Source organism: Staurois parvus, unplaced genomic scaffold (assembly GCF_062004578.1).
Source record: "Staurois parvus isolate SC_StPar_1 unplaced genomic scaffold, SC_StPar_1.0 ptg002166l, whole genome shotgun sequence".
Lineage (NCBI taxonomy): Eukaryota > Metazoa > Chordata > Amphibia > Anura > Ranidae > Staurois > Staurois parvus.
In genome coordinates this window covers 1-23,658 of record NW_028319962.1, presented here as the reverse complement: position 1 = coordinate 23,658, position 23,658 = coordinate 1, and the positions used below count along the sequence as shown (strand labels likewise).

At 52.6% G+C, this 23,658-nt stretch overlaps 1 protein-coding gene across 1 annotated transcript; it reads right to left on the bottom strand.

The window, feature by feature from the left end:
• Nucleotides 1-1,934: 1,934 nt before the first annotated feature.
• LOC149432311 (tripartite motif-containing protein 46-like) lies at nucleotides 1,935-20,244 on the bottom strand (the record flags this gene model as incomplete). Its single annotated transcript, XM_089665263.1, has 4 exons — nucleotides 1,935-3,081; nucleotides 8,786-9,083; nucleotides 12,300-12,599; nucleotides 20,123-20,244. Coding segments are annotated over 4 exons (1,099 nt in total), but the record flags the coding sequence as incomplete, so codon positions are not given.
• Between the last annotated feature and the right edge of the window lie 3,414 nt (nucleotides 20,245-23,658).

Here is a 23,658-nt window from a genome sequence, read left to right as displayed (position 1 = left end):
CCTGGGGTCAGGGTCTCATTATAGACTGTCAGCTCCTGGGGTCAGGGTCTCATTATCCCTGTAGACTGTCAGCTCCTGGGGTCAGGGTCTCATTATCCCTGTAGACTGTCAGCTCCTGGGGTCAGGGTCTCATTATCCCCCCTAGACTGTCAGCTCCTGGGGTCAGGGTCTCATTATCCCTGTAGACTGTCAGCTCCTGGGGTCAGGGTCTCATTATAGACTGTCAGCTCCTGGGGTCAGGGTCTCATTATCCCTGTAGACTGTCAGCTCCTGGGGTCAGGGTCTCATTATAGACTGTCAGCTCCTGGGGTCGGGGTCTCATTATCCCTGTAGACTGTCAGCTCCTGGGGTCGGGGTCTCGTAGACTGTCAGCTCCTGGGGTCAGGGTCTCATTATCCCTGTAGACTGTCAGCTCCTGGGGTCGGGGTCTCATTATCCCTCTAGACTGTCAGCTCCTGGGGTCAGGGTCTCATTATAGACTGTCAGCTCCTGGGGTCGGGGTCTCATTATCCCTGTAGACTGTCAGCTCCTGGGGTCGGGGTCTCGTAGACTGTCAGCTCCTGGGGTCAGGGTCTCATTATCCCTGTAGACTGTCAGCTCCTGGGGTCGGGGTCTCATTATCCCTCTAGACTGTCAGCTCCTGGGGTCAGGGTCTCATTATAGACTGTCAGCTCCTGGGGTCAGGGTCTCATTATAGACTGTCAGCTCCTGGGGTGAGGGTGTCACAATGAGCAGAGTTGGGTAATCGGGGGCGGAGTTTGGCGCAGGGGGGGAGGTGACGCGGTATAAAGGTGATTCGGTGACATTATACGAGGAAACAATCAATAAAAGTTACAATGTAATCTCTGATCGCTGAAAATCCAATTTTCTGAATTGCTGGGCAGTAAAGAGGACCTGTCACCCGCCTTCAGGGACAAATCCCGGACACGCCCCAATATACAGCAACCCAATCATTCTTCAGTCCCTGACTGTGCTGAGGTGATGTCATCAGTCTGCTGAAGGAGGAGGAGCCGTTTTCCTCAGTCTCCCCTCCCCCAGTGATCAGACTGTACATTGTAACTTTGTAGGAGGAGGCATTTCCTCAGTCTCCCCTCCCCCAGTGATCAGACTGTACACTGTAACTTTGTAGGAGGAGGCATTTCCTCAGTCTCCCCTCCCCCAGTGATCAGACTGTACATTGTAACTTTGTAGAAGGAGGAGGAGCATTTCCTCAGTCCCCCCTCCCCCAGTGATCAGACTGTACATTGTAACTTTGTAGAAGGGGAGGAGTCATTTCCTCAGTCCCCTCCCCCGGTGATCAGACTGTACATTGTAACTTTGTAGAAGGAGGAGGAGCATTTCCTCAGTCCCCCCCTCCCCCAGTGATCAGACTGTACATTGTAACTTTGTAGAAGGAGGAGGAGGCATTTCCTCAGTCCCCCCTCCCCCAGTGATCAGCCTGTACATTGTAACTTTGTAGGAGGAAGAGGATCGATCTATTTATTATTTATCTATTGATCTAACTGACCTGCAGCTGAGAGGTGGCTTGATTGTGACTTCACTGGCCGCATGCTTGTTGCAGATCCATGGATTGAAGCCGGGCTCAGCAGACACCATTCTCTCCTGGTAGTCATGGTTTGGTATTTGCTGCCCTCTGGTGGGCAGAGCTGAGAGGAGATTTTTGTGGCAGGAATCTGTATACGGAGAATAAATAATGATTTGCTTCCCCTCCCCCACACTGAGGAGCCCAAGGATGAGGGTTTTCTATGTCATACTGATCCCTGGTCTTATTGTCAGGTGACCCCTGACTGGTTCCACCAATCACAGCTCCCCTCCTGCTGTTGCCTTTGTTGCCTCCTTCCCCAGCACAGGCGCCTCTCGAGTTCTGCTTCCCCCTACAGGACATCGAAGCTCCTCCCCCCTCCAGACATACAAAAAAAAAACAGCCAATCAGGTGCAGATCCTCCACATTGCTGTTTATTATCATCTGTCCATCTACTACACAGAGCCGTCACCGTCTGCAATGTACTACCTATAAGTGGTGATGAATGGCAGGGAGCCCCGCCCCCGAGGATCTCAGCCCCTCGTGTCCTCAGGGGATGTCATTGTGCTCCTCCACTGGTGGGCGGAGTGAAGGATGAAGGCAGAGATGCATGATTGGCTATTCCCTCTGTACACGGGAACATGCATAGCACTGAGGAGCGGCCGAGGGGGGCCACAGGCGGGGCTCGCGGTCTGCATGCGTGTGTGTGCGTGTGTGTGTGAGTGTGTGCGCATGCGTGTGTCATGGTCATCCTGTGCAGAACACATACACATAGAAAAGGGAAGACGTTCCCTACAAAACGTTTTATCTCAACTAAAAAGTGCGTAGAAATCGGTGGCGATGAAGGACGGCGCTCGGACGGGGGAGGGGTGTAACCCTGTTACTGGGGGTCCGGGGGAGGGGTCACAGTGGGTCCAGCCCAGATTGAGGGGGACAGAAGGGCAGATAGACGAAGACGATGAATGCACGCGCTCCCATGATGCAATGTGTTGCACATCGAACCCTTCCTAGTCCATCTATCGTAGCGTCATTCCGATCTTGAACCGCAGAGCGCGCCCCGGTGGGTGTTGGCGGTCGGGCGCCCTGGCGGCCATGTCTTCCGCTATGTGTGATGGGCACAAAGGGCTGCAGGTTGCCCCCCCAGAGGGAACTCAGTGACTCGGCCTCTCCCTCTATGGAGTCACTCCGATTTGCTGAAGCCGCTTATCGTCACCTTGCGCTCGTGTTTAATGGAGACCAGTTCCTGCAGCTGGAGGGCCCCACCGCCAATAAAGCAGAAGGCCGGGCACACGGGGCCCGAACAGTCCACGCTGCCCTCCCACAGGCCGCGGTGGGACACGGCGTCAAAGAAGCCCACGCGGCCCTTCTCGTAGTCGAGGCAGACGCCCAGGCGCGGGGGGAGGGGCATGGTACATCCAGTGGGGTCCCGGGAGGTGGGCGGGGAGCCGTGCGGCTGCAGAATCTTGCCCATGCCGATCGTCAGGAAGCAGAAGGATGGAGATACGTCCATTGTGGCATCTTCTGCTCCGGAGTCGTGTCCGCTGTCCGGGTCATAGCGGCTGCCAGAGAGAGGGAGAAAATAATCAATCACCCTATACGCCATGACTCTCCGATCAATATATCATCTATACCGATCAATACATCCTCCACACCAATTAATACATCCTCCATACCGATCAATACATCCATACCAATCAATATATCATCTATACCGATCAATACATCATCCATACCAATCAATATATCATCCACACCGATCAATACATCATCCACACCGATCAATACATCATCCACACCGACCAATACATCCTCCATACCGATCAATACATCATCCATACCAATCAATATATCATCTATACCAATCAATATATCATCTATACCGATCAATACATCATCCATACCAATCAATATATCATCTATACCAATCAATACATCCTCCATACCGATCAATACATCATCCATACCAATCAATATATCATCCACACCGATCAATACATCATCCACACCGATCAATACATCATCCACAATCCAATACATCCTCCATACCGATCAATACATCATCCATACCAATCAATATATCATCTATACCGATCAATACATCATCCACACCGACCAATACATCCTCCATACCGATCAATACATCATCCATACCAATCAATATATCATCTATACCGATCAATACATCCTCCATACCGATCAATACATCATCCATACCGATCAATACATCATCCACACCGATCAATACGTCATATAAACCGATCAATACATCATCCACACCGATCAATACATCTATAAATCATGGTGTACAGACCCGGAACTCGGCACAGGGATGGTGGGAACCCCTGATAATGGTGGAATATGATTGGCTCCTCTAGTGATGGGGGTGGAATGTGATTGGCTCCTCTAGTGATGGGGGTGGGGTTGGCTCCTCTAGTGATGGGGGTAGAATATGATTGGCTCCTCTAGTGATGGGGACGGGGTTGGCTCCTCTAGTGATGGGGGTGGAATGTGATTGGCTCCTCTAGGGATGGGGGTGGGGTTGGCTCCTCTAGGGATGGGGTGGGGTTGGCTCCTCTAGGGATGGGGGTGGGGTTGGCTCCTCTAGTGATGGGGGTGGGGTTGGCTCCTCTAGTGATGGGGGTGGAATGTGATTGGCTCCTCTAGTGATGGGGGTGGAATGTGATTGGCTCCTCTAGTGATGGGGGTGGGGTTGGCTCCTCTAGGGATGGGGGTGGGGTTGGCTCCTCTAGTGATGGGGGTGGAATGTAATTGGCTCCTCCAGTGATGGGGTGGGGTTGGCTCCTCTAGGGATGGGGGGGGGGGTGTTTTGCTCCTCTAGTGATGGGGTTGTTTGGCTCCTCTAGTGATGGGGGTGGGATTGGCTCCTCTAGGGATGGGGGTGGGGTTGGCTCCTCTAGGGATGGGGGTGGGGTTGGCTCCTCTAGGGATGGGGGTGGGGTTGGCTCCTCTAGGGATGGGGGTGGGGTTGGCTCCTCTAGTGATGGGGGTGGGATTGGCTCCTCTAGGGATGGGGGTGGGGTTGACTCCTCTAGTGATGGGGGGGTGTTTGGCTCCTCTAGTGATGGGGGTGGGGTTGGCTCCTCTAGGGATGGGGGTGGGGTTGGCTCCTCTAGGGATGGGGGTGTTTGGCTCCTCTAGGGATGGGGGTGGGGTTGGGTCCTCTAGGGATGGGGGTGGGGTTGGCTCCTCTAGGGATGGGGGTAGTATGTGATTGGCTCCTCTAGTGATGGGGGTGGGGTTGGCACCTCTAGTGATGGGGGGGTGTTTGGCTCCTCTAGTGATGGGGGTGGGGTTGGCTCCTTTAGTGATGGGGGTGGGGTTGGCTCCTCTAGTGATGGGGGTGGGGTTGGCTCCTCTAGGGATGGGGGTGGGATTGGCTCCTCTAGGGATGGGGGTGTTTGGCTCCTCTAGTGATGGGGGGGTGTTTGGCTCCTCTAGTGATGGGGGTGGGGTTGGCTCCTCTAGGGATGGGGTGGGGTTGGCTCCTCTAGGGATGGGGGTGGGGTTGGCTCCTCTAGTGATGGGGTGGGGTTGGCACCTCTAGGGATGGGGGTGGGGTTGGCACCTCTAGTGATGGGGGGGTGTTTGGCTCCTCTAGTGATGGGGGTATTTGGCTCCTCTAGGGATGGAGGTGGGGTTGGCTCCTCTAGGGATGGGGGTGTTTGGCTCCTCTAGTGATGGGGGTGGGGTTGGCACCTCTAGTGATGGGGGTGTTTGGCTCCTCTAGTGATGGGGGTGGGGTTGGCACCTCTAGTGATGGGGGTGGGGTTGGCACCTCTAGTGATGGGGGTGTTTGGCTCCTCTAGTGATGGGGGTGGGGTTGGCACCTCTAGTGATGGGGGTGGGGTTGGCACCTCTAGGGATGGGGGTGTTTGGCTCCTCTAGTGATGGAGTTGGGGTTGGCTCCTCTAGGGATGGGGGTGTTTGGCTCCTCTAGTGATGGGGGTGGGGTTGGCACCTCTAGGGATGGGGGTGTTTGGCTCCTCTAGGGATGGGGGTGGGGTTGGCTCCTCTAGTGATGGGGGTGGAATGTGATTGGCTCCTCTAGTGATGGGGACGGGGTTGGCTCCTCTAGTGATGGGGGTGGAATGTGATTGGCTCCTCTAGGGATGGGGGTGGGGTTGGCTCCTCTAGGGATGGGGTGGGGTTGGCTCCTCTAGGGATGGGGGTGGGGTTGGCTCCTCTAGGGATGGGGGTGGGGTTGGCTCCTCTAGTGATGGGGGTGGGGTTGGCTCCTCTAGTGATGGGGGTGGAATGTGATTGGCTCCTCTAGTGATGGGGGTGGAATGTGATTGGCTCCTCTAGTGATGGGGGTGGGGTTGGCTCCTCTAGGGATGGGGGTGGGGTTGGCTCCTCTAGTGATGGGGGTGGAATGTAATTGGCTCCTCCAGTGATGGGGTGGGGTTGGCTCCTCTAGGGATGGGGGGGGGGGGGTGTTTTGCTCCTCTAGTGATGGGGTTGTTTGGCTCCTCTAGTGATGGGGGTGGGATTGGCTCCTCTAGGGATGGGGGTGGGGTTGGCTCCTCTAGTGATGGGGGTGGGGTTGGCTCCTCTAGGGATGGGGGTGGGGTTGGCTCCTCTAGGGATGGGGGTGGGGTTGGCTCCTCTAGTGATGGGGGTGGGATTGGCTCCTCTAGTGATATGGGTGGGGTTGGCTCCTCTAGGGATGGGGGTGGGATTGACTCCTCTAGTGATGGGGGGGTGTTTGGCTCCTCTAGTGATGGGGGTGGGGTTGGCTCCTCTAGGGATGGGGGTGTTTGGCTCCTCTAGTGATGGGGGTGGGGTTGGGTCCTCTAGGGATGGGGGTGGGGTTGGCTCCTCTAGGGATGGGGGTAGTATGTGATTGGCTCCTCTAGTGATGGGGGTGGGGTTGGCACCTCTAGTGATGGGGGGGTGTTTGGCTCCTCTAGTGATGGGGGTGGGGTTGGCTCCTTTAGTGATGGGGGTGGGGTTGGCTCCTCTAGTGATGGGGGTGGGGTTGGCTCCTCTAGGGATGGGGGTGTTTGGCTCCTCTAGTGATGGGGGTGGGGTTGGCTCCTCTAGTGATGGGGGTGGGGTTGGCTCCTCTAGGGATGGGGTGGGGTTGGCTCCTCTAGGGATGGGGGTGGGGTTGGCTCCTCTAGTGATGGGGGTGGGGTTGGCTCCTCTAGGGATGGGGGTGGGGTTGGCACCTCTAGTGATGGGGGGGTGTTTGGCTCCTCTAGTGATGGGGGTGGTTGGCTCCTCTAGGGATGGGGGTGTTTGGCTCCTCTAGTGATGGGGGTGGGGTTGGCACCTCTATTGATGGGGGTGTTTGGCTCCTCTAGGGATGGGGGTGGGGTTGGCACCTCTAGTGATGGGGGTGGGGTTGGCACCTCTAGTGATGGGGGTGTTTGGCTCCTCTAGTGATGGGGGTGGGGTTGGCACCTCTAGTGATGGGGGTGGGGTTGGCTCCTCTAGGGATGGGGGTGGGGTTGGCTCCTCTAGGGATGGGGGTGGGGTTGGCTCCTCTAGTGATGGGGGTGGGATTGGCTCCTCTAGTGATATGGGTGGGGTTGGCTCCTCTAGGGATGGGGGTGGGATTGACTCCTCTAGTGATGGGGGGGTGTTTGGCTCCTCTAGTGATGGGGGTGGGGTTGGCTCCTCTAGGGATGGGGGTGTTTGGCTCCTCTAGTGATGGGGGTGGGGTTGGGTCCTCTAGGGATGGGGGTGGGGTTGGCTCCTCTAGGGATGGGGGTAGTATGTGATTGGCTCCTCTAGTGATGGGGGTGGGGTTGGCACCTCTAGTGATGGGGGGGTGTTTGGCTCCTCTAGTGATGGGGGTGGGGTTGGCTCCTTTAGTGATGGGGGTGGGGTTGGCTCCTCTAGTGATGGGGGTGGGGTTGGCTCCTCTAGGGATGGGGGTGGGATTGGCTCCTCTAGGGATGGGGGTGGGATTGGCTCCTCTAGTGATGGGGGGGTGTTTGGCTCCTCTAGTGATGGGGGTGGGGTTGGCTCCTCTAGGGATGGGGTGGGGTTGGCTCCTCTAGGGATGGGGGTGGGGTTGGCTCCTCTAGTGATGGGGGTGGGGTTGGCTCCTCTAGGGATGGGGGTGGGGTTGGCACCTCTAGTGATGGGGGGGTGTTTGGCTCCTCTAGTGATGGGGGTGTTTGGCTCCTCTAGGGATGGAGGTGGGGTTGGCTCCTCTAGGGATGGGGGTGTTTGGCTCCTCTAGTGATGGGGGTGGGGTTGGCACCTCTATTGATGGGGGTGGGGTTGGCACCTCTATTGATGGGGGTGTTTGGCTCCTCTAGTGATGGGGGTGGGGTTGGCACCTCTAGTGATGGGGGTGGGGTTGGCACCTCTAGTGATGGGGGTGGGGTTGGCACCTCTAGTGATGGGGGTGGGGTTGGCACCTCTAGTGATGGGGGGGTGTTTGGCACCTCTAGTGATGGGGGGGTGTTTGGCTCCTCTAGGGATGGGGGTGTTTGGCTCCTCTAGTGATGGAGTTGGGGTTGGCTCCTCTAGGGATGGGGGTGTTTGGCTCCTCTAGTGATGGGGGTGGGGTTGGCACCTCTAGTGATGGGGGTGTTTGGCTCCTCTAGTGATGGGGGTGGGGTTGGCACCTCTAGTGATGGGGGGGTGTTTGGCTCCTCTAGGGATGGGGGTGTTTGGCTCCTCTAGGGATGGGGTGGGGTTGGCTCCTCTAGGGATGGGGGTGGGGTTGGCTCCTCTAGTGATGGGGGTGGGGTTGGCTCCTCTAGGGATGGGGGTGGGGTTGGCACCTCTAGTGATGGGGGGGTGTTTGGCTCCTCTAGTGATGGGGGTGTTTGGCTCCTCTAGGGATGGAGGTGGGGTTGGCTCCTCTAGGGATGGGGGTGTTTGGCTCCTCTAGTGATGGGGGTGGGGTTGGCACCTCTATTGATGGGGGTGTTTGGCTCCTCTAGTGATGGGGGTGGGGTTGGCACCTCTAGTGATGGGGGTGGGGTTGGCACCTCTAGTGATGGGGGTGTTTGGCTCCTCTAGTGATGGGGGTGGGGTTGGCACCTCTAGTGATGGGGGGGTGTTTGGCACCTCTAGTGATGGGGGGGTGTTTGGCTCCTCTAGGGATGGGGGTGTTTGGCTCCTCTAGTGATGGGGGTGGGGTTGGCACCTCTAGTGATGGGGGTGTTTGGCTCCTCTAGTGATGGGGGTGGGGTTGGCACCTCTAGTGATGGGGGGGTGTTTGGCTCCTCTAGGGATGGGGGTGTTTGGCTCCTCTAGGGATGGGGGTGGGGCTCTCACCTCGGGCTCACCACGTCTTGCGGCATTTGGAATAATTCCTGTAATTTGCTCTCCTGGCCGACGCCCACCTTCACCACGTAGGAGCTGGGGTCCACGGTGCACTCCCAGTAGTAGCGGCCCTGAGTGATGGCGACGTCCCCGAGCACCAACTCCATGGAGACGTGGCAGCTGGTCATCAGGCGCTCGGCGGCGAACAGCATGGGGACCCCCGGGACGCTGCGCACCGCCCTCCGATCCTTGCTGACCACCAGGCGGTCCCGCGGGAAGCCGCAGCTGCTGTCCAGGAAGAAGTTCAGCACTGCGGAGAGAGAGAAGAGCGCGGGGCCCCCACAGTTAGGACCTCGCATTGTGGAGGCTTCACTTCATTAGAGACTGCAAGGCATCCAGCAAACAGACCCTGCATGGTGTCCGGCAGGGAGGAGGACCATCAGGGACCATCAGCCACAAATCCCAATATTTGTAACAATCGGCCCCCATAGGAGTGCGACCTACCGGCAGAGATATGGCTCATATACCATGGATACATCTATATACCCAACACTCCCGCCTGCCGACATACCTACAGCCACCTATATATACACTGATCTATATATGACAGGTAGGTTGGTGTTGGGTTAGAGGTAGGTTGGTGTTGGGTTAGAGGTAGGTTGGGGTCCAGGTTAGAGGTAGGTTGGTGTTGGGTTAGAGGTAGGTTGGGGTCCAGGTTAGAGGTAGGTTGGGGTCCAGGTTTGAGGTAGGTTGGGGTTCAGGTTAGAGGTAGGTTGGTGTTGGGTTAGAGGTAGGTTGGGGTCCAGGTTAGAGGTAGGTTGGTGTTGAGTTAGAGGTAGGTTGGGGTCCAGGTTAGAGGTAGGTTGGGGTCCAGGTTTGAGGTAGGTTGGGGTTCAGGTTAGAGGTAGGTTGGTGTTGGGTTAGAGGTAGGTTGGGTTAGAGGTAGGTTGAGGTTGGGTTATTGGTAGGTTGGGGTTCAGGTTAGAGGTAGGTTGAGGTTGGTTTATTGGTAGGTTGGGGTTGTGTTAGAGGTAGGTTGGTGTTGGGTTAGAGGTAGTTTGGGGTTTGGTTAGAGGTAGGTTGGTGTTGGGTTAGAGGTAGGTTGAGGTTGGGTTATTGGTAGGTTGGGGTTCAGGTTAGAGGTAGGTTGAGGTTGGGTTAGAGGTAGGTTGGGGTTGGGTTAGAGGTAGGTTGGTGTTGGGTTAGAGGTAGGTTAGGGTTCAGGTTAGAGGTAGGTTGGGGTAGGGTTAGAGGTAGGTTGGTGTTGGGTTAGAGGTAGGTTGGGGTTCAGGTTAGAGGTAGGTTGAGGTTGGGTTAGAGGTAGGTTGGGTTAGAGGTAGGTTGAGGTTGGGTTGAGGTAGGTTGGTGTTGGGTTAGTGGTAGGTTGGGGTTGGGTTAGAGGTAGGTAGGTGTTGGGTTAGAGGTAGGTAGGTGTTGGGTTAGAGGTAGTTTGGCGTTCAGGTTAGATGTAGGTTGGGGTTCAGGTTAGAGGTAGGGTGGTGTTAGGTTAGAGGTAGGTCGGGTTGAGGTAGGTTGGTGTTGGGTTAGAGGTAGGTTGGGTTAGTGGTAGGTTGGGGTTGGGTTAGTGGTAGGTTGGGGTTGGGTTAGAGGTAGGTTGAGGTTGGGTTAGAGGAAGGTTGGGGTTCAGGTTAGAGGTAGGTTGAGGTTGGGTTAGAGGTAGGTTGGGGTTCAGGTTAGAGGTAGGGTGGTGTTGGGTTAGAGGTAGGTTGGGTTGAGGTAGGTTGGTGTTGGGTTAGAGGAAGGTTGGGTTAGTGGTAGGTTGGGGTTGGGTTAGAGGTAGGTTGGGGTTGGGTTAGAGGTAGGTTGGGGTTCAGGTTAGAGGTAGGTTGAGGTTGGGTTAGAGGTAGGTTGGGGTTCAGGTTAGAGGTAGGTTGGGGTTGGGTTAGAGGTAGGTTGGGGTTGGGTTAGAGGTAGGTTGGGGTTCAGGTTAGAGGTAGGTTGGGGTTGGGTTAGAGGTAGGTTGGGGTTCAGGTTAGAGGTAGGTTGGGGTTCAGGTTAGAGGTAGGTTGGGGTTCAGGTTAGAGGTAGGTTGGGGTTGGGTTAGAGGTAGGTTGGTGTTGGGTTACAGGTAGGTTGGGGTTGGGTTAGAGGTAGGTTGGGGTTCAGGTTAGAGGTAGGTTGAGGTTGGGTTAGAGGTAGGTTGGGGTTCAGGTTAGAGGTAGGTTGGGGTTGGGTTAGAGGTAGGTTGGGGTTCAGGTTAGAGGTAGGTTGGGGTTGGGTTAGAGGTAGGTTGGGGTTCAGGTTAGAGGTAGGTTGGGGTTGGGTTAGAGGTAGGTTGGTGTTGGGTTAGAGGTAGGTTGGTGTTGGGTTAGAGGTAGGTTGGGGTTGGGTTAGAGGTAGGTTGGGGTTCAGGTTAGAGGTAGGTTGAGGTTGGGTTAGAGGTAGGTTGGGGTTCAGGTTAGAGGAAGGTTGAGGTTGGGTTAGAGGTAGGTTGGGGTTGAGGTTAGAGGTAGGTTGAGGTTGGGTTAGAGGTAGGTTGGGGTTCAGGTTAGAGGTAGGTTGAGGTTGGGTTAGAGGTAGGTTGGGGTTCAGGTTAGAGGTAGGTTGAGGTTGGGTTAGAGGTAGGTTGAGGTTGGGTTAGAGGTAGGTTGGGTTAGAGGTGGGTTGGGGTTGGGTTAGAGGTGGGTTGGGGTTCAGGTTAGAGGTAGGTTGAGGTTGGGTTAGAGGTAGGTTGGGATTGGGTTAGAGGTAGGTTGGGGTTCAGGTTAGAGGTAGGTTGAGGTTGGGTTAGAGGTAGGTTGAGGTTGGGTTAGAGGTAGGTTGGGGTTGGGTTAGAGGTGGGTTGGGGTTCAGGTTAGAGGTAGGTTGGTGTTGGGTTAGAGGTAGGTTGGGGTCCAGGTTAGAGGTAGGTTGGGGCTGGGTTAGAGGTAGGTTGGAGTTCAGGTTAGAGGTAGGTTGAGGTTGGGTTAGAGGTAGGTTGGGGTTCAGGTTAGAGGTGGGTTGGGTTAGAGGTAGGTTGGGGTTCAGGTTAGAGGTAGGTTGGGGTTCAGGTTAGAGGTGGGTTGGGTTAGAGGTAGGTTGGGGTTCAGGTTAGAGGTAGGTTAGGCTTAGAAAACAACGTTTTGTGATCTTTCTGCAGACAATTCATCCTGAAGAGTTCCTGAGTTCCCTCGGGTGTCTCCTGTGTGTGGAGCTCAGAGATGGTGGGACTCTGGCCATACCCCGGGACAGATCACTCTGGACATGACCTCAGTCTCCTCTCTGATTGACAGAGAATGAGGTGCCTCAGAGCGGGTGAGCTGTACCTGGAGCGGGTGAGCTGTACCTAGAGCAGGTGAGCTGTACCTAGAGCAGGTGAGCTGTACCTAGAGCAGGTGAGCTGTACCTAGAGCAGGTGAGCTGTACCTAGAGCAGGTGAGCTGTACCTGGAGCGGGTGAGCTGTACCTGGAGCGAGTGAGCTGTACCTGGAGCGGGTGAGCTGTACCTGGAGCGAGTGAGCTGTACCTGGAGCGAGTGAGCTGTACCTGGAGCGGGTGAGCTGTACCTGGAGTGGGTGAGCTGTACCTGGAGCGGGTGGAGTGTGCAGGTAGATGTCCTCGCTGTATTCCCCGTATCCGGCCTTGTTGTAGCCTCGCACCCTCAGCACATACACGCTGTCAATGTCGGGCCCCTCTAAGACGGTGCTCAGGCCCCAGATCTCCTCCCGCCGTTGCCACAGCTTGAGGGTCTTGTGTTTGGGGTCGGTTTTGCGATACTCCACCGTGTAGTGCCAGGCGGGGGCCGAGTCCTGGGGGAGGCGCCAGCTCAGGTAGATCTGGTCATAGGCGTACGTACGCTGGGTGTCGATAACGGGAGCATCTGGAGCTGGAGGGGGAGGAAGGAGAACAGTAAGAGAGGATGGACAGGAAGGTGAATGGAGGAGGAGCGAGCAAAGTGGGAAGAAGAGAGGGAGAAGTCCATGCTGAGAGAGGGAGAGAGTCCTCGTTACTGCAGATCCCAGATCAGAGAACGAGCAGAAGGATGCAGGCAGAGAGTCAGTCCAAGGAGCCTGGAGAGTCAAGAGGAAGCCAGGGTGATAGAGGAGATGAGGACCGGAAGATGCAGGAGATGAGGAGAGGGGGATCAGCGGATGGGGAGAGCAGAACACAGGAGAAAAGGAGAGAACATAGGAGATGAGGAGAGCATCTGAGATGGGGAGAGGAGAGCATCTGAGATGAGGAGAGAACATAGGAGATGAGGAGAGCATCTGAGATGGGGAGAGGAGAGCATCTGAGATGAGGAGAGCATCTGAGATGAAGAGAGGAGAACATAGGAGATGAGGAGAGCATCTGAGATGAGGAGAGCATCTGAGATGAGGAGAGCATCTGAGATGAGGAGAGGAGAGCATCTGAGATGAGGAGAGGAGAGCATCTGAGATGAGGAGAGGAGAGCATCTGAGATGAAGAGAGGAGAACATAGGAGATGAGGAGAGCATCTGAGATGAGGAGAGGAGAGCATCTGAGATGAGAAGAGGAGAGCATCTGAGATGAGGAGAGCATCTGAGATGAGGAGAGGAGAACATCTGAGATGAGGAGAGGAGAACATAGGAGATGAGGAGAGCATCTGAGATGAGGAGAGGAGAACATAGGAGATGAGGAGAGCATCTGAGATGAGGAGAGGAGAACATAGGAGATGAGGAGAGGAGAGCATCTGAGATGAGGAGAGGAGAACATAGGAGATGAGGAGAGCATCTGAGATGAGAAGAGGAGAACATAGGAGATGAGGAGAGGAGAGCATCTGAGATGAGGAGAGGAGAACATAGGAGATGAGGACAGCATCTGAGATGAGAAGAGGAGAACATAGGAGATGAGGAGAGGAGAGCATCTGAGATGAGGAGAGGAGAACATAGGAGATGAGGAGAGGAGAGCATCTGAGATGAGGAGAGGAGAGCATCTGAGATGAGGAGAGGAGAGCATCTGAGATAAGTAGAGGAGAACATAGGAGATGAGGAGAGCATCTGAGATGAGAAGAGGAGAACATAGGAGATGAGGAGAGGAGAGCATCTGAGATGAGGAGAGCAGAACATAGGAGATGAGGAGAGGAGAGCATCTGAGATGAGGAGAGGAGAACATAGGAGATGAGGAGAGGAGTGCATCTGAGATGAGGAGAGGAGAGCATCTGAGATAAGTAGAGGAGAACATAGGAGATGAGGAGAGCATCTGAGATGAGGAGAGGAGAGCATCTGAGATGAGGAGAGCATCTGAGATGAGGAGAGGAGAACATCTGAGATGAGGAGAGGAGAACATAGGAGATGAGGAGAGCATCTGAGATGAGGAGAGGAGAACATAGGAGATGAGGAGAGCATCTGAGATGAGGAGAGGAGAACATAGGAGATGAGGAGAGGAGAGCATCTGAGATGAGGAGAGGAGAACATAGGAGATGAGGAGAGGAGAGCATCTGAGATGAGGAGAGGAGAGCATCTGAGATGAGGAGAGGAGAACATAGGAGATGAGGAGAGCATCTGAGATGAGAAGAGGAGAACATAGGAGATGAGGAGAGGAGAGCATCTGAGATGAGGAGAGGAGAACATAGGAGATGAGGAGAGCATCTGAGATGAGAAGAGGAGAACATAGGAGATGAGGAGAGGAGAGCATCTGAGATGAGGAGAGGAGAACATAGGAGATGAGGAGAGCATCTGAGATGAGAAGAGGAGAACATAGGAGATGAGGAGAGGAGAGCATCTGAGATGAGGAGAGGAGAACATAGGAGATGAGGAGAGGAGAGCATCTGAGATGAGGAGAGGAGAGCATCTGAGATGAGGAGAGGAGAGCATCTGAGATAAGTAGAGGAGAACATAGGAGATGAGGAGAGCATCTGAGATGAGAAGAGGAGAACATAGGAGATGAGGAGAGCATCTGAGATGAGAAGAGGAGAACATAGGAGATGAGGAGAGGAGAGCATCTGAGATGAGGAGAGGAGAACATAGGAGATGAGGAGAGGAGAGCATCTGAGATGAGGAGAGGAGAGCATCTGAGATGAGGAAAGGAGAGCATCTGAGATGAGAAGAGGAGAACATAGGAGATGAGGAGAGGAGAGCATCTGACATGAGGAGAGGAGAACATCTGAGATGAGGAGAGATGAACATCTGAGATGAGGAGAGGAAAACATCTGAGATGAGGAGAGGAAAACATCTGAGATGAGGAGAACATCTGAGATGAGGAGAACATCTGAGATGAGGAGAGGAGAACATCTGAGATGAGGAGAGGAGAACATAGGAGATGAGGAAAGGAGAACACAAGAGTTGAGGAGAAAACTGAGATGTGGATGAGAAGAGGAGAACATAGGAGACAAGGAAAGGAGAACACAAGATATGGAGAACATAGGAGACTTGGATGAGGAGAGGAGAACATAGGAGATGAGGAGAGGAGAACATAGAAATGAGGAGAGGAGAACATAGGAGATGAGGAGGATATAGGAGATGAGATGAGGAGGACATAGGAGATGAGATGAGGAGGATATAGGAGATGAGGAGGATATAGGAGATGAGATGAGGAGGACATAGGAGATGAGGAGGATATAGGAGATGAGGAGGACATAGGAGATGAGGAGGATATAGGAGATGAGGAGGATATAGGAGATGAGATGAGGAGGACATAGGAGATGAGGAGGACATAGGAGATGAGATGAGGAGGATATAGGAGATGAGATGAGGAGGATATAGGAGATGAGGAGGATATAGGAGATGAGATGAGGAGGACATAGGAGATGAGGAGGATATAGGAGATGAGGAGGACATAGGAGATGAGGACATAGGAGATGAGGAGGACATAGGAGATGAGGAGGACATAGGAGATGAGGAGGATATAGGAGATGAGGACATAGGAGATGAGGAGATGAGGAGGATATAGGAGATGAGGAGGATATAGGAGATGAGGAGGACATAGGAGAGGAGGAGATGAGGACATAGGAGATGAGGAGATAGGAGATGAGGAGATGAGGTCACAGGGAATGGGGAACAAAATCCATTATTGGGAATAATGAAAACAAAAAGCTGTAATGAAGGAGGAAAGTAGAGGAGATGAAAAATAAAAGATAAGTCTAGAAGATAAGAGAACAGAGGATGGAGATGGAGGACAGAAGATGGAGATGATGGACAGAGGATGGAGATGGAGGACAGAAGATGGAGATGATGGACAGAGGATGGAGATGGAGGACAGAAGATGGAGATGGAGGATAGAGGATGGAGATGGAGGACAGAAGATGGAGATGATGGACAGAGGATGGAGATGGAGGACAGAAGATGGAGATGGAGGACAGAGGATTGAGATGGAGGACAGAAGATGGAGATGGAGGACAGAGGATGGAGATGGAGGACAGAAGATGGAGTTGGAGGATATTGGATAGAGATGGGGTCAGAGGATGTAGATGGAAGACAGTAGATGGAGATGGAGGACAAAGGATGAAGATGGAGGACAGAAGATGGAGATGGAGGACAAAGGATGGAGATGGAGGACAGAAGATGGAGGATATTGGATAGAGATAGGGTCAGAGGATGGAGATGAAGGACAGAAGATGGAGATGGAGGACAAAGGATGGAGATGGAGGACAGAGGATGGAGATGGAGGACAGAGGATGGAGATGCAGGACAAGGGATAGAGATGGAGGACAAAGGATGGAGATGGAGGACAAAGGATGGAGATGGAAGATGGTGATCAGAGAAGCAGGACAAAGGATGGAGGACAGAAGATGGAGATGGAGGACAGAGGATGGGGATGGAGGACAGAGGATGGAGATGGAGGACAAAGTATGGAGATGGAGGACAGAGGATGGGGATGGAGGACAGAGGATGAGGATGGAGGACAGAGGATGGAGATGGAGGACAGAGGATGGGGATGGAGGACAGAGGATGGGGATGGAGGACAGAGGATGGAGATGGAGGACAGAGGATGAAGATGAGGCTCATGGAGACAGAGAACAGATGGCGGACACATAGGGGTGAAAGGCCAGAATTATCCTAAACATAGAAGAAGATAAAAGTAAGTCAAAGTGGAGGCCATCTTGGAACAGGAGGGTGGAGCTTCCCCTTAGCAGTGGGTGGGGACAGGGACAGGGAGGGAGGAGAAGGGGAGGTCCGAGCCTCTGAGGAGGAGACCGGATTGGTAACTTGCCTCTTCTGTCTCCCGGACTGCAGGTCACACTGAGAGGCCTACAAACAGAGAGAGGGACATGTGGGTCTGAGATGGGCCACATCTGGGCCACTAGGGCCCCCTGCAGGAGGAAAGAAGGACCCCCAGTCTGCACTAACAATCCCATCCTGCCTGCTGGCATACTGTGAGCGCGGCGCGCCATTTAAAGGGCCACTCCACCATTAACCTCCATGTCAGTTATGGTTGGGTTCTAGAAGGAACCCCCCCCCCAGGGTCTTCCCTCTCTCGGGCCCCTGGGCCCCAAACTCTCAGTGCCGGACGTTTCTCAGGTGGACACAGCAGGAGTGAGACTTCACAATTGTTGGGGGCGTGGCTGGAATCTGACATTTTTGGTGGAGTGACCTTTTAATGTCTGACATCATATAATGAAAGGACTGGAGCTCCTCCCCCCCATAGGGGGCCGACCTACCAATAGCCCCTCCCACCTTCAGGCGATAGAACCCAAATCCCCCAATCCGCATCTGGTCTGCTCTCTCCTGATTGGCCGGAATTTAATTTCCTGGGGGGGGGGGGGGTATAAATACATCCTATCAGGAGGGGATCCTACCGGGAAGAGGGCTTTACAGTAACAGCTGCAGGAAGGGTTCATTACAGTAACAGCTGCAGGAAGGATTCATTACAGAAACAGCTGCAGGAAGGATTCATTACAGTAACAGCTGCGGGAAGGGTTCATTACAGTAACAGCTGCAGGAAGGGTTCATTACAGTAACAGCAGCGGGAAGGGTTCATTACAGTAACAGCAGCGGGAAGGGTTCATTACAGTAACAGCAGCGGGAAGGGTTCATTACAGTAACAGCTGCAGGAAGGATTCATTACAGAAACAGCTGCAGGAAGGGTTCATTACTGTAACAGCTGCAGGAAGGGTTCATTACAGTAACAGCAGCGGGAAGGGTTCATTACAGTAACAGCTGCAAGAAGGGTTCATTACAGTAACAGCAGCGGGAAGGGTTCATTACAGTAACAGCAGCGGGAAGGGTTCATTACAGTAACAGCTGCAGGAAGGGTTCATTACAGTAACAGCTGCGGGAAGGGTTCATTACAGTAACAGCTGCAGGAAGGATTCATTACAGTAACAGCTGCGGGAAGGGTTCATTACAGTAACAGCTGCAGGAAGGGTTCATTACAGTAACAGCAGCGGGAAGGGTTCATTACAGTAACAGCAGCGGGAAGGATTCATTACAGTAACAGCTGCAGGAAGGGTTCATTACAGTAACAGCAGCGGGAAGGATTCATTACAGTAACAGCTGCGGGAAGGGATCATTACAGTAACAGCTGCGGGAAGGGTTCATTACAGTAACAGCTGCAGGAAGGATTCATTACAGTAACAGCTGCGGGAAGGGTTCATTACAGTAACAGCTGCAGGAAGGGTTCATTACAGTAACAGCTGCAGGAAGGGTTCATTACGGTAACAGCTGCGGGAAGGATTCATTACGGTAACAGCTGCAGGAAGGATTCATTACGGTAACAGCTGCAGGAAGGATTCATTACAGTAACAGCTGCAGGAAGGATTCATTACGGTAACAGCTGCAGGAAGGGTTCATTACAGTAACAGCTGCAGGAAGGATTCATTACGGTAACAGCTGCAGGAAGGGTTCATTACGGTAACAGCTGCGGGAAGGGTTCATTACAGTAACAGCAGCGGGAAGGATTCATTACAGTAACAGCTGCAGGAAGGGATCATTACAGTAACAGCTGCGGGAAGGATTCATTACGGTAACAGCTGCAGGAAGGGTTCATTACAGTAACAGCTGCGGGAAGGATTCATTACGGTAACAGCTGCAGGAAGGGTTCATTACGGTAACAGCTGCGGGAAGGATTCATTACGGTAACAGCTGCAGGAAGGATTCATTACGGTAACAGCTGCAGGAAGGATTCATTACGGTAACAGCTGCAGGAAGGATTCATTACGGTAACAGCTGCAGGAAGGGTTCATTACAGTAACAGCTGCAGGAAGGATTCATTACGGTAACAGCTGCAGGAAGGATTCATTACGGTAACAGCTGCAGGAAGGATTCATTACGGTAACAGCTGCAGGAAGGATTCATTACGGTAACAGCTGCGGGAAGGATTCATTACGGTAACAGCTGCGGGAAGGATTCATTACGGTAACAGCTGCGGGAAGGGTTCATTACGGTAACAGCTGCGGGAAGGATTCATTACGGTAACAGCTGCACGAAGGGTTCATTACGGTAACAGCTGCGGGAAGGATTCATTACGGTAACAGCTGCACGAAGGGTTCATTACGGTAACAGCTGCGGGAAGGATTCATTACGGTAACAGCTGCGGGAAGGGTTCATTACGGTAACAACAGCGGGAAGGATTCATTACGGTAACAGCTGCGGGAAGGGTTCATTACGGTAACAGCTGCGGGAAGGGTTCATTACGGTAACAGCTGCGGGAAGGGTTCATTACGGTAACAGCTGCGGGAAGGGTTCATTACGGTAACAGCTGCGGGAAGGGTTCATTACGGTAACAGCTGCGGGAAGGGTTCATTACGGTAACAGCTGCGGGAAGGGTTCATTACGGTAACAGCTGCGGGAAGGGTTCATTACGGTAACAACTGCAGGAAGGGTTCATTACGGTAACAGCTGCAGGAAGGGTTCATTACGGTAACAGCTGTAGGAAGGGTTCATTACGGTAACAGCTGCAGGAAGGGTTCATTACGGTAACAGCTGTAGGAAGGATTCATTACAGTAACAGCTGCGGGAAGGGTTCATTATGGTAACAACTGCAGGAAGGGTTCATTACGGTAACAGCTGTAGGAAGGATTCATTACAGTAACAGCTGCGGGAAGGGTTCATTACAGTAAGAGCTGTGGACTTTTACTATAGGATAACATGGAATTACAGCTGTTGTGAGGTCAGGAAGTTTGTGGTTTTGTGTTTTTCTCTTCTCAGGACCAAGGTGAAGTCTGAGAGGATGAGTTTGCTGGACGTACCGGCTGTAGTCATGTGATCCATCAAGCTATAATTATCACCTAACTGAAAGTGCACTGAAGGCATGCCACAATGACCCCGCAGGAAACAGTACTGCCTGACACTTCAGCATGCCTTATATGCCCTGCAGATGGCTGGATTATGGCACTTCTGGCAATAATTGTGACCATCTACCAGCCCTCATAGCAGATATTCCATCCTCCATGCGGCTCTGCAGCATTTCCACTCTCTAATGGACATTCCCTGGAGGAGAGTCCAGATTTACCTCTGACGAAGCTCAGTTCAGTCAGTAACTTCAGCTCTCTACTGACGTCCAGCTTGAATGGTGGGAGAGGGATGCAGGCCGCCGAGCGGAAGGTCTGAACGGAGTCGATGGCTCGGATGATCCTGAGGAAGGAGAAGACAACATCAGAACATGGGAGGAGGTCTATGGAGGAGACCCTATTATATCAGAACATGGGAGGAGGTCTATGGAGGAGACCCTCTTATATCAGAACATGGGAGGAGGTCTATGGAGGAGACCCTCTTATATCATACATGGGAGGAGGTCTATGGAGGAGACCCTCTTATATCAGAACATGGGAGGAGGTCTATGGAGGAGACCCTCTTATATCAGAACATGGGAGGAGGTCTATGGAGGAGACCCTCTTATATCATACATGGGAGGAGGTCTATGGAGGAGACCCTATTATATCATACATGGGAGGAGGTCTATGGAGGAGACCCTCTTATATCATACATGGGAGGAGGTCTATGGAGGAGACCCTCTTATATCATACATGGGAGGAGGTCTATGGAGGAGACCCTCTTATATCATACATGGGAGGAGGTCTATGGAGGAGACCCTCTTATATCAGAACATGGGAGGAGGTCTATGGAGGAGACCCTCTTATATCAGACATGGGAGGAGGACTATGGAGGAGACCTTCTTATATCAGAACATGGGAGGAGGTCTATGGAGGAGACCTTCTTATATCAGAACATGGGAGGAGGTCTATGGAGGAGACCCTCTTATATCATACATGGGAGGAGGTCTATGGAGGAGACCCTCTTATATCATACATGGGAGGAGGTCTATGGAGGAGACCCTCTTATATCATACATGGGAGGAGGTCTATGGAGGAGACCCTCTTATATCATACATGGGAGGAGGTCTATGGAGGAGACCCTCTTATATCAGACATGGGAGGAGGACTATGGAGGAGACCTTCTTATATCAGAACATGGGAGGAGGTCTATGGAGGAGACCTTCTTATATCAGAACATGGGAGGAGGTCTATGGAGGAGACCCTCTTATATCATACATGGGAGGAGGTCTATGGAGGAGACCCTCTTATATCATACATGGGAGGAGGTCTATGGAGGAGACCCTCTTATATCATACATGGGAGGAGGTCTATGGAGGAGACCCTCTTATATCATACATGGGAGGAGGTCTATGGAGGAGACCTTCTTATATCAGAACATGGGAGGAGGTCTATGGAGGAGACCTTCTTATATCAGAACATGGGAGGAGGTCTATGGAGGAGACCCTCTTATATCATACATGGGAGGAGGTCTATGGAGGAGACCCTCTTATATCAGACATGGGAGGAGGACTATGGAGGAGATCTTCTTATATCAGAACATGGGAGGAGGTCTATGGAGGAGACCTTCTTATATCAGAACATGGGAGGAGGTCTATGGAGGAGACCCTCTTATATCATACATGGGAGGAGGTCTATGGAGGAGACCTTATATCATACATGGGAGGAGGTCTATGGAGGAGACCCTCTTATATCAGACATGGGAGGAGGACTATGGAGGAGACCCTCTTATATCAGACATGGGAGGAGGTCTATGGAGGAGACCCTCTTATATCAGACATGGGAGGAGGACTATGGAGGAGACCTTCTTATATCAGAACATGGGAGGAGGTCTATGGAGGAGACCTTCTTATATCAGAACATGGGAGGAGGTCTATGGAGGAGACCCTCTTATATCATACATGGGAGGAGGTCTATGGAGGAGACCCTCTTATATCATACATGGGAGGAGGTCTATGGAGGAGACCCTCTTATATCATACATGGGAGGAGGTCTATGGAGGAGACCCTCTTATATCATACATGGGAGGAGGTCTATGGAGGAGACCCTCTTATATCATACATGGGAGGAGGTCTATGGAGGAGACCTTCTTATATCAGAACATGGGAGGAGGACTATGGAGGAGACCTTCTTATATCAGAACATGGGAGGAGGTCTATGGAGGAGACCTTCTTATATCAGAACATGGGAGGAGGTCTATGGAGGAGACCTTCTTATATCAGAACATGGGAGGAGGTCTATGGAGGAGACCTTCTTATATCAGAACATGGGAGGAGGTCTATGGAGGAGACCCTCTTATATCATACATGGGAGGAGGTCTATGGAGGAGACCCTATTATATCAGAACATGGGAGGAGGTCTATGGAGGAGACCCTATTATATCAGAACATGGGAGGAGGTCTATGGAGGAGACCCTATTATATCATACATGGGAGGAGGTCTATGGAGGAGACCTTCTTATATCATACATGGGAGGAGGTCTATGGAGGAGACCTTCTTATATCAGAACATGGGAGGAGGTCTATGGAGGAGACCCTCTTATATCAGAACATGGGAGGAGGTCTATGGAGGAGACCTTCTTATATCAGAACATGGGAGGAGGTCTATGGAGGAGACCCTCTTATATCAGAACATGGGAGGAGGTCTATGGAGGAAACCCTCTTATATCAGAACATGGGAGGAGGTCTATGGAGGAGACCCTCCTATATCAGAACATGGGAGGAGGTCTATGGAGGAGACCTTCTTATATCATACATGGGAGGAGGTCTATGGAGGAGACCTTATATCAGAACATGGGAGGAGGTCTATGGAGGAGACCTTCTTATATCAGAACATGGGAGGAGGTCTATGGAGGAGACCTTATATCAGAACATGGGAGGAGGTCTATGGAGGAGACCTTCTTATATCAGAACATGGGAGGAGGTCTATGGAGGAGACCTTCTTATATCAGAACATGGGAGGAGGTCTACGGAGGAGACCTTCTTATATCAGAACATGGGAGGAGGTCTACGGAGGAGACCTTCTTATATCAGAACATGGGAGGAGGTCTACAGAGGAGACCTTCTTATATCAGAACATGGGAGGAGGTCTACGGAGGAGACCTTCTTATATCAGAACATGGGAGGAGGTCTATGGAGGAGACCCTCTTATATCAGAACATGGGAAGGTCTATGGAGGAGACCTTCTTATATCAGAACATGGGAGGAGGTCTATGGAGGAGACCTTCTTATATCAGAACATGGGAGGAGGTCTATGGAGGAGACCTTCTTATATCAGAACATGGGAGGAGATCTATGGAGGAGACCCTCTTATATCAGAACATGGGAGGAGGTCTATGGAGGAGACCTTCTTATATCAGAACATGGGAGGAGGTCTATGGAGGAGACCCTCTTATATCATACATGGGAGGAGGTCTATGGAGGAGACCTTCTTATATCAGAACATGGGAGGAGGTCTATGGAGGAGACCTTCTTATATCATACATGGGAGGAGGTCTATGGAGGAGACCCTCTTATATCAGAACATGGGAGGAGGTCTATGGAGGAGACCCTCTTATATCATACATGGGAGGAGGTCTATGGAGGAGACCCTCTTATATCATACATGGGAGGAGGTCTATGGAGGAGACCCTCTTATATCAGAACATGGGAGGAGGTCTATGGAGGAGACCTTCTTATATCAGAACATGGGAGGAGGTCTATGGAGGAGACCTTAT